Source organism: Dipodomys merriami, unplaced genomic scaffold, assembly GCF_024711535.1.
Source record: "Dipodomys merriami isolate MVZ:Mamm:240054 unplaced genomic scaffold, mDipMer1.0.p SCAF_21, whole genome shotgun sequence".
Lineage (NCBI taxonomy): Eukaryota > Metazoa > Chordata > Mammalia > Rodentia > Heteromyidae > Dipodomys > Dipodomys merriami.
In genome coordinates, this window is record NW_027203493.1 from 24,155,879 (window position 1) to 24,166,270 (window position 10,392).

A 10,392-nucleotide genomic window follows, 5' to 3' on the forward strand; every position below is an offset into this window, starting at 1 on the left:
AGTTTAGTAAAGAAGAAACTTCAATCATTAAGCAAGACACCGGGCCCCAGCTAGGGTGCTCTAGATTGCTGATCACTTTCTAGCTGGGGAGAATAAATTAGCCATTTAATATATTTTAAACTAAGGTCTCCCTGGTGATAAAAACAGGTCTTAAAATAGTGTGTTCTTAAGATACAAGGATTAAGTGACAGAATGCTGTTATCATATTTACAGAAATGTCTTTATTCCGTAAAAATGTCCACTGAATCTGTAAGAAACCACCAACTGAAATAAAGACATATGCAGAAAAAACTGGAAGGATTTGATATATTCCAATGTCTTCCTAAAGTGTTAAAAAAATGGGAAATGCCCTCCCCATTTTTTGTGTGAGTTTTCTTGTTGAATGACCTCACATTTCTCCCTGTGGCATCTGAAAAGAAATTCTAAATGCTCTCAACAACACAGAGCTTCTTCAACCTAGTCTGTTTTTTGCCAAAATGTCACTTTAATTTTTCATGCATTTTCTTATGTCATTCCTACCCTCTGTCCTGCCTAATCTTAAAGACTTTAGTTAACTGCAAAGATAGGCAAAGAATGAAGGCAAGCATGAGGGGAAAAGAGTTTTTTGTTTTGTTTTTGTTTTTGTTTTTTGGAAGAAAGGATACTGCTACCAACATCTCTTTCTATGCACAGTCTTCAAATATCTCCATGGGGCAAGGCTCTTCATTTACCTCTGCCATTCCACTCCTCTCCTGAACCACTTAGTAGAATTCAAGCCCATCCCATGTTGGAACTACTCAATAGGAAAAATTCAGGCATTCAGTGACTTAGAATGCTTAAGCCATTCTATTTTAAGATGTAACCTTTCATTTTGACATTTGTGAGTCAACAATGTACCTCTATAGAAGCGCTAATGAGACACTATGAAAATAAACTTTTGATAACTATCTTTAATTTTAGAACGTTTTCCCAATAAAATTTGGAGTTTCAGACCCACAATGGACCAAGTAACATTATTTTCTTTTTCTTCCTTTGAGGATATTACAAACATTTAAATCGGTGTTCCAAAGTAGGATAGGGTTGGATGGTAGAAAACTGACCTCCAATTAGGTTCATATAATGGAAGGGAAAATTCTGGTTCCATTTTTTTGTCCCTAATTAATAAGGAAAGGTAAATACGATCTCAAATTATCATATCCAACAAATTTGACTTGTTGACCCACATTAGTGAGAGATGAGAGACATTAAAGAGAGCTGTGAAATGCAGGTACACTTCAGTAGGTAAGATGTGTCTGATAATTTTGCTCAAATAACAGGGCAGTATATTGAGTTGTGATTATCTGAGCTTGACTTGCTTTATATTGCTCTATCCTATTAACCCTCTTGAAAAACTTAGGAGAGAAAGCCTGTTATCATAAATGTGGCAATAATATTAAGGTCATGTAATCCTACATTTTAGCTTGGTTTTATAATTTTAGATTTTAACCACATGTAAAAGGGTAAATATCTCAAGTAACCTCCATTCTCCTCCTCCATCCTCCAGACTATTAACCTGCAACTCCAAATCAGAGTCTGAAAGGCAGGAAATGAGAAATTGTCATAATCTTCTTAAGAGAAGGAAGCCAAGGGAAGTTATGCTCTCAGCAGAGGATATAAAATGAGTTTGCATTAACCCTTACTAATTACTATCTTGGTTCATCTGCAGTGACTACATGAAAGGGCACCAAGTCACTGCATACTTTCAGCTCCTTTGTCTTTAAATAAGAGGGAAAAAAGGCAAAGAACAAGGAGATGATGGAGTAAATGTCCGTAACCTTTACTCGCTTATTATCAACAAGGTTAGAATTTGCAATATCACATTTTCTTCTTCGGTACTCTCTAAAATGCTTCCTGCCATACTGGTTAGGACTTAATGTCATCAGAGAAAGTTTTCAATACTCTTTTCTGCTACACAGAATAATAAAATGAATTAAGCCATAATTCTATAATTTTAAAATATACCAGTCTACATTATGGGTTTTTTTTGGTAGTATTGGACTTTGAACTCAGAGCTTTGTGCTTACTCAAAAGCAACTCTAACACTTGTAACATTCCACCAAACATCCAATTTCTCTTTTTTCTTTTTTGGTGGTGGGGCTTGAACTCTGGGCCTGGGTGCTGTCCCTGAGCTCTTCAGCTCAAGGCTAGCACTCTACCTCTTGAACTACAGTGCCACTTCCAGTTTTCTGGTGGTTAATTGGAGATAAGAGTCTATGGACGTTCCTGTCTGGGTTGACTTTGAACTATGATCCTCAGATCTCAACCTCCTGAGTAACTAGGATTATAGGTATGAGCCACCAGTGCCCAGGATAATTCCTTTTTTATTTTTAATAATTTAAATTACATATTTCTTAGTGTTATCCAATACATTTTCACTAGATTTTAATCTATGTAAAGTAATAGCAAAACTATCTTAGCTATTTATTGAGGGACCACATGATATAGTTTTTTGTGACCTATTACAACATCAACATCACTTAAAGGCATTTTCTCCAGTCATTATCACTTTTCCAGGTTCTAGATAAGAACTTTAAGTCAACTTGATTAGAAAAAATAAAAAATAAAAAAAAAAACACATATACAAAGGCAAAAATGTTAGGACATATGAAGGTAGGGGTGAGATAAAATACCACTGAACTCCAAAATGACATAGAAATATAAACAATGAATATGCTATGATGAAAGTGTAGAAAAATGTGAACCAAACAAAATTAATGTCATCTTACGTTATTGCTGGATGTGAGTATGTTGCAGATCTCAGTTTGCCAGGCTAGTCACCATCTGCCTATGGCAACACCATTCCGTTTCACACTGATTTCACACAAGAGGAGTATATGATCAAGTGTAGAGGAGTTACATACAGGTGAAATGGTTGTATCGATTATGTCTCAGAACCAAAGATGTCAGTTTACAGGAGATCTGAGGTCAAAAGGAACTTGTTTAGGAGTGTGTGTTGAGAAATAAATTGTGTTCCCTTTTGATATAAGGGGAAGATCCTTCATTTGGATATTAACAATGATCTAGAATACATTTTTAGATCAGCCCACTCTTCAACCAAAACACGGTGAGAAATGGCCAGCCTCTTTATTGTTGTATTCCCCTTTGTCGATAGCCTGCTGTTCTATCATGATCACATGTGAACAGAGATTTTGTTTTAAAACAAGTTTATACTTTATATCTAGAATGGGTCTGGATATGTTATATGCACAATGGAAGAAAAGTCATAGAAAAGCATGGTATCAAAGATGAAGAGCTCTGGGTTTTAGTTTTGTTTTTCCTCTGTGGCCATAGATAAGTCTCAAGTATTCCAGGACATCAATTATCTCACTTCTAACCATGTTTTACAGCAGGTTTTCCAATAGTAGACCCTTTAAAGTACACTTGAAGGAATTATAGCACACAAAAGCCAATTGTAAATAAGTCAGACATAATTGCACAGCAATCACCGCCTATGGTCTAATGGCATCTCCCAGTGTTTACAAAGGCACGCTCAGAGATCACTGATTGCTTGTTTGACCTTCAGATTGTGAATAAGCAGAATACTGTCATTTTAATACTCTGTCCTTTTATGTTCATGAACAAAGTTCTTAAAAATTTAGTAAGCATGTTCTCTTTCTCTGACGAATGTTCAACAGGGTCAGTATGTTTTACTTCCTTTGAATGACCATCCCTATACTGTTCAGAGGGTCACTAATACCGATTCACACACTCAGAAGCCTATGGTGAACAAAAGATACATTTCTTCATGTAATAGTCTGCTTTTCAAGGCATAGCTGAAGAGGTCATGACAATGTGCAAACTAATTGAAACTAGATCACTTCTAAAGCTATTTGAAAACTGTCTTAGTATGAGTTCCCTTTCATAGAACAATTTGTAAGGAATATAGTTTAACATTTTCTATATGAATACATCTCATTCTTTTCCATGTTAGAAAAAAATCTCAATATATTTTCTTCCTTTAATTTTTCTAAAGGTTTGTACCTTTAGAGATTGCTAATGGATCATGAAACCAGTGAGCACATAGAACAAATTTCAAAGAAATATTTAAATCTATTCTACTTATATAGCTAGAAAACATCTTATTTTTATTTATTCACTGATACCTGTGTTCATAGCTTTGATTAGATATTATGAGTTATACAGGGTAAATGCAATTACATTTTAAAGAGGAACAGAAGTAACTAAATATATACGTTTGTGCTAAATCAGTTTATGAGATTAAACTAAATGACTCTAATTTTCATGCTGTTCATCAAACCATCTAGACACTATAGGACTGAACACTATTAAGTAGCTGAGCTACTAAAGAATCCTCACTGAAACTCCTGCTTCTTCTCTTTTTTTGAGATAAGTGTTTCTTGTGTCATTCAGTTGAATTACATTCAAGATTTTCTTTATTTTTCTTTGTCAAAATCAATTAAAGAAGAAATGGTAATAGCAGGGTGGTAATAGCTGAATAGGTTAACACCCTGCTGAGTGCTTACTGTTTTCTGAAGAGAATATAGCTAAATACTTCACATAAATTAACTCATTCAGTCACCATAACATCTATTGCAGGTAGCTTTTCTGAGCAGTACTAGTTCCTATGTGAGGAACGTAGGGAAAGTTTCTTAGTATTGGAATTGATGGCAACATTTATTTGGTTCATTGACTTGGAAAGTAGACGTTACCTCTGATGCTTTTATAGGCATTATTTATTCTCTCTGGATTCAAAGTTGAAGCTTTGTATAAAACTATTGTAGCTATTCAACTTTGTCTTTTACAGTTATTTGTGTGCTGGTTCTGGGGCCATGTAATTACAAGTTTTCTATTTTATTGTCTTGATGTCTCACACAACACCTGACAGAAACTCATTATGTAGACTGAAACCATCACAGATAAATCCAAAGTGTGTGTGTGTGTGTGTGTGTGTGTGTGTGTGTGTGTGTGTGTGTGTGTTCAATAGCTTCTACCTGTAATTTTTCCAGAGAAGGAAACAATTTGTAACACTGTTCAATCAGATTTAATCATTTAGTCCCATTTCAACGTGATTTTAACAAATAACCACCAAATCATTAAAAAATAGGTACTTATGCACAATGTTACAAAACTCAGATGGAGATAGATAAATAGATAGATAGATAGATAGATAGATAGATAGATAGATAGATAGATAGATAGATAGATAGATAGATAATTTCACAATCTTCATTGGTTTCAGGCTCTCTGGTTGGGAGCTTTCAATTACAGGGAATTTGGTTTCAGACAATTGCACAATTGGTATATATTGTCTTAGATGTCCTTATTATTGACACTAGGAAAGTTTAATCCACAAAGCTAATACTCATTCAAGTAATTTTACAGGCTAGTATTGGAAATAGCCACATATGTTCAGAATTGAAGATTTAGAAGTCAATAAAATTTCTTTACCATATTTTCTTGTGACAGGTATTTATCTTAGTCATGCACACAGAATGGTAGATTTCTTATCATAAATAAAGTAATATAGTAGATGGTGTTAGACTAAAGATTCCATATTTCAGACTAGTTGGTATGTGATGTGTTGAACTTAGAAGAAAACTTCCAAATTACTGGAAGTATTTCAGTAAACTTGAAGTCAGACTGGTTTTCCATCAAGTTCTTTCAACTCTCTTAAGTTGGCCACATTTCCTTTAGAATATGTTGTGTGTGTACTGACCTGATGTTTGCTCTTTCTTGTCGTTTTCTTTATCCTACACATCAGTATGATTCAGAGGTTAGAAAAGGGCACACAACAAATAGCCTGAGGCATCATTAATTCATAGTATCATCTAAAAATAAATCCTAAAGTAAACATGTGTTATGACTGCTGATCAGAGGACCCAAGAGAGACCTCGTAGGTGTAGCCTATTGGGAGGATTACAACCTACCATCTGCTCAAAGTGCTTGCTTGACAGATAACTACCAGAAATCAGTAGACCTCTCCTCCCCTGATATATCTTTCTCCCTATTAAGTCATTTAAAATTTAGCAATCCAAAGACATCAGGAGTCTAACCATAGCACAAAGGAACAGAGGTTCAGCCGACTAAAGCACAAGCCTTCTCCAGCACTCCATGAATCTCTTTTCACCAAGAACCTCTAAAGAGTCTTTCACCCTACCATTCCTTTTAAAACCTACACTATTCTCTGAATAGAATTACTGGCTGGCTTGGAATAGCAATTTAATACTTCTACAGAATAAAGCTATTTTAAAAAGTACAGTTATTCTGTTCTGAAGCTATTCAATCAACATATATGTTTGCTTTCTTTTACAACATTTATTTGTGCACAGGTTAAATGGGTCTTTGTATTAGCTACATTATTCAAACCATTAACCTGATTTTTTGAATGTATATATACTCTCTAAACAAGAGGGAAAATATGCTAAGAAATTAAACAGTTCTTTTTGACACTATGGGGCTTACCAGAAAATAGTGGAAAATGCTTGGTTGATGTTGAATGTGAACATTTATCTTTCAGGAAAAATCAAATGACTCTGATGGTGGGAGACAATGATATATTTACTCTGACAAAGTTATGGAATTGTGTGTGTGTGTGTACATGTGTGTGTGTATGTGTGTGTATGCTTCTGACTCAAAAGTTGCTGCAGAATGCTCAATAGGAAATGTACTCATTACCTTGCTCATCATGTAAGTGTAATTCCTCTGTACAGCATTTTTACAATAAAAAACATACCAAAAAAGTTGCTGCAGAAAAAGTGAGGAGGAAGAGGAGCATAGTTAGTAAATTACAACTTGAAGACAGGATTATCTTAGCAATGTCATCACTGTAGAAAGAATATAAATACAGAGTGACTACTTATCTCCTTATAAATGACTAGCTTTCTCAGCATTTATATCAGTGATCTTGTGTCTAATACAGAGAAACTTTAGGGCTATTTGGAAGCAAATGTCAAAGTATTTAAGAGCTATATTTACAGAAAGAAATAATAGAAAAAATATGCTTTTGCATCAAGGGTCTACTTTACAAGCTCTACTTTCCCCATCTTTAAGAAAAAGTTGTCAGAAAAAAATGAAAGAAAGAAAGAAAGAAGGAAGGAAAGAAAGAAAGGAAGGAAGGAAGGAAGGAAGGAAGAGAAAGAAAAGAAAAAAGTGACATCATCCAAAAGCTATGGGGAAAGCAAGCAATTATCACCCTCTATGAATGCCCTCAATGCTGCCTTACACATGTGAAGTGTTATGTGTCCATATAAGGGACCACTGACTAGGAAACAAAGTTAACAGAAGTCTTTGGCTAGAAAAATGCCCTGTCACAGGTGGCCATGGCTGAGCTACACAGTTTTTGTCAGCAGGACTTAGAGGCTCATCCTTACTAAGGCAACTGTTCTCACAGAGCTGTTCACATTGGGTTCTAACCTGCACATTCAACATATGCTTGTAGGAACTGTGAAATAGTGCCCAGAAAATGGCCTTTGGTTAGAGTTCTTTAAAGCATATTCTCTTCTTATAAAGTGATATCTTGATAGAACCACATTTAGTTTTCAAGTTTGTTCTTAGTGATGATTACCTCATCTCTCACAACCTAATCTGGATATCCAGTAGAATAAATTTGTACAGAATAAAATCCTAATAATGTGTCCTTAATTATAAAATTTTCATTTTTTAAGCCCAACATGTTCTTTCTCTGCAATATTAAGACCTGTCTCAGTTTTCATCTACAATTAATTTACAGAAGTTTTATATCTCCATAAACCTGGAGATGAATGTTTCAATTTTCATAATAATTGTGTTCATATTTTTATTAAAGACATTTATCTCATAGAAATTAACACTCTCATGAAAGAGAGAGCTGACAGCCCATTACCCCCATGTTACATAATTAATATTGAAACTTTGGAAGATGGAGACTGTAGAGCTTCTTAGCCCTTAAATTATTGCATCTTTGAAAGGCAAGTGTTCTTTCAGAACTCTGGAGAATTTCACTCTTAAAAATGACTGTTGCCTGGGTTTCCATTGCTCAAATATTTACTAGTTTAGCCATAGATTGACAGACTTCTACATAAGTATACAAACTTAAGAAATTTTCTTTTTGTATCAGACTATATATATAATTATTAAAGAAGAACATACTATTGCTGGTGGCAATCACTAGAATACTGAGATGTGTAGTTTTTCCTTAGTCTGCTTAGAGCTAACCATGAAGATTAAAACAAGCTCTGTATTTGGAGTGAGTTAGGATAACACTGAAATGCAGAATGGTTCTCTTCAACACCATGTGCATTTTATGAACTGGAGTAAGAAGTATCCCTTAGATGAAGTAAAACTCAAAATTTGATTAATTCTGAGGTATTTTTCTGAGCTTTGTATGCCAGCAAAAGAACTAAAATTCAAAAATTATTGGGTTAGATAAAATAGTGTCTGTACAAAAAGGAAAGTTATATTGCACAGGCCTGGAAGAAGTATAGACTGGAAAATAAAACCAATAATTTTATTCTCTAGATTTTCAACAGATAACGTGCCATTTCAGAACTTGTTACAATTCCCTGGCCCTCCTTTCCTTTTTACCCAAATGCACAATCAGATAGTGTTTCTATTCATGCAGATTTGAAAGAATCCTCACCCTGTGTGGCTTATTTTACTTCACAGTAGCCAAGGCAAAGAGGCTGCTGCCAGTATAATACTGGGGGCATGCAGGAAGGAAAAAAAATCCATCCAGGGCAATGAAACAGGCCACCCTTGTGCTGTTCTAATGAAAGAAAAGAAAAAAAAAAGCCAACCCAACACCAACTTTGGACTCCATTAACAGTAGAGAGTCACAAAACTACTCTCAGTCTCAGTCACTGCATTTTAAATTTCCACTAAAAATAGCGTCTCTGTGCTAGGGCTTAAAGTCTCATCTCTAGCCAATGATGAAGTACAGTACTGAATTGTTCTGGACTAGGGTCTCCACATCAGCTTTCCAAGAATGTCTTCAAACTTTTATTCACACCCCCCCTCTCATTCTTTAATTAGACTTGTTTACAAGAAAACAACTGTCATGAAGCCTACCCCAACATGTCAAAACAGACTAATTCAGGAGGACAGGAACTTTTGTACAACATTTAGTGTCTTCCATTCTCCCCTGCGGTCTCTGCTTACGGGAGCATGAAACATCAGACCCATTGAGGCAGCTCCCCAACTATGAAAACGAAGCACCTAATGACCGTGCCTGGTGACCCTGCTCTATCTCCCCACTTCCTCTTTCTTTATTTTATTCTATCACTGCATGTTTTCTGATCATGGCTAGTACGGCAGAAGATATTTTTAATGACTTATTTTTTTTTCTTCTGTTGGGAAGCTCTTGGGGCTCCCTCCTTGTTGCCGTACTGAGACTTTCTCCAAAGGGGCTGGGATAGCTGCTAGAGCCCAGACATGCATGCAGCTAACGCCTTACTTGGGCTGAGCGGGAGATGCAAAGCGCTCTGCCTTGGGTTCTCCTCAGTGACCCGCAGTAGGACACACGTCGCATTGGCTGCGCCCCTGCGCTCAGGTCACTCGCGCTTCCTGGACTCACCTGGTGCTGAGGACAAGCGCTGGCAGGAGAGGCAGCAAGTAGTGAGCTGGGCTGAATTTCATGTTGTCTCCTGCCGGGGTCCTCCTTCCCTCGCTGCCTGGCTTCCTTGCTTCTTTAGGGTCCCGTTGCTCCTCGGTGCCGGGTTCTGTCACCAGCAAGGGACGAGTGCCCTCCACAGCGGCCCGCCGCCGACGGACCCGCGGAGACCTACAAAGGTTCGGAGGCTTCAGGAAGGCAGGAACTAAGTAGAAGCGGGGAGTCTCTTGGAGAGTGATGTCACCGGCGAGGCAAGCCCTGCCCCGGGATTGTTCAGCGCTGGCTCTCGGGCGCAGAGGGCGCCTTGTCACCCGCGCTGGAGGCGGTGCGCAGAGGGAGGGGTGGCCAAAGGTCGCCCCGTGCGCGCGCGCTGGTCACCGCGTGGCGCTCCGGGTCACTCTGCTTAGCCCCAAGCCGGAACCGATCCTTACATTCAGCTCTTACCCAAGGATGGGGGGAAGAGGGGCGGGGGCCAGAAGGCATCTCATTCACCGATATCCAACGGGTTTGCTTGGCAAAGAGTGAGACATCAGACCCCGAGCATCTTCGGCAGGTGTCTGTCGCTGGAGGAAGCCGTGCTTGGAGGGACGTCTCTCGGGAGAACGTGTTTAAAATATGGTTCTAATTAGAAATGTTCAATGACTTGCGTGCTGCGGATGGGGAGCAGGGCAGCACTCCAGCAGCGTCTCGGAATTGGACCCTGAACGCACAATGCCACCGCGAGCTCTGTAACCGATAAATGCGGACCACAAAGGGAGAGAGACAGAGAGAGGGAGAGAGAGGTCTGGGACGATGAAGAAGTCTAATGGGTCCTGGGTTTTAGAGAT

General features: G+C 37.7%; 1 protein-coding gene across 2 annotated transcripts in view; it reads right to left on the reverse strand.

Annotated features, from left to right (window-relative positions):
- Luzp2 (leucine zipper protein 2) overlaps positions 1–10,172 on the reverse strand; it is a 360,889-nt gene extending 350,717 nt beyond the window's left edge. The window contains exon 1 of one of the 2 annotated variants that reach the window (XM_070032711.1): positions 9,530–10,172. In XM_070032711.1, coding sequence (XP_069888812.1) covers positions 9,530–9,591 — 62 coding nt within the window. In that variant the 5' untranslated portion in view covers positions 9,592–10,172. The remainder of the gene's footprint in view (positions 1–9,529) is intronic. The other variant, XM_070032712.1, reaches the window with a different exon arrangement.
- Positions 10,173–10,392: the final 220 nt, after the last annotated feature.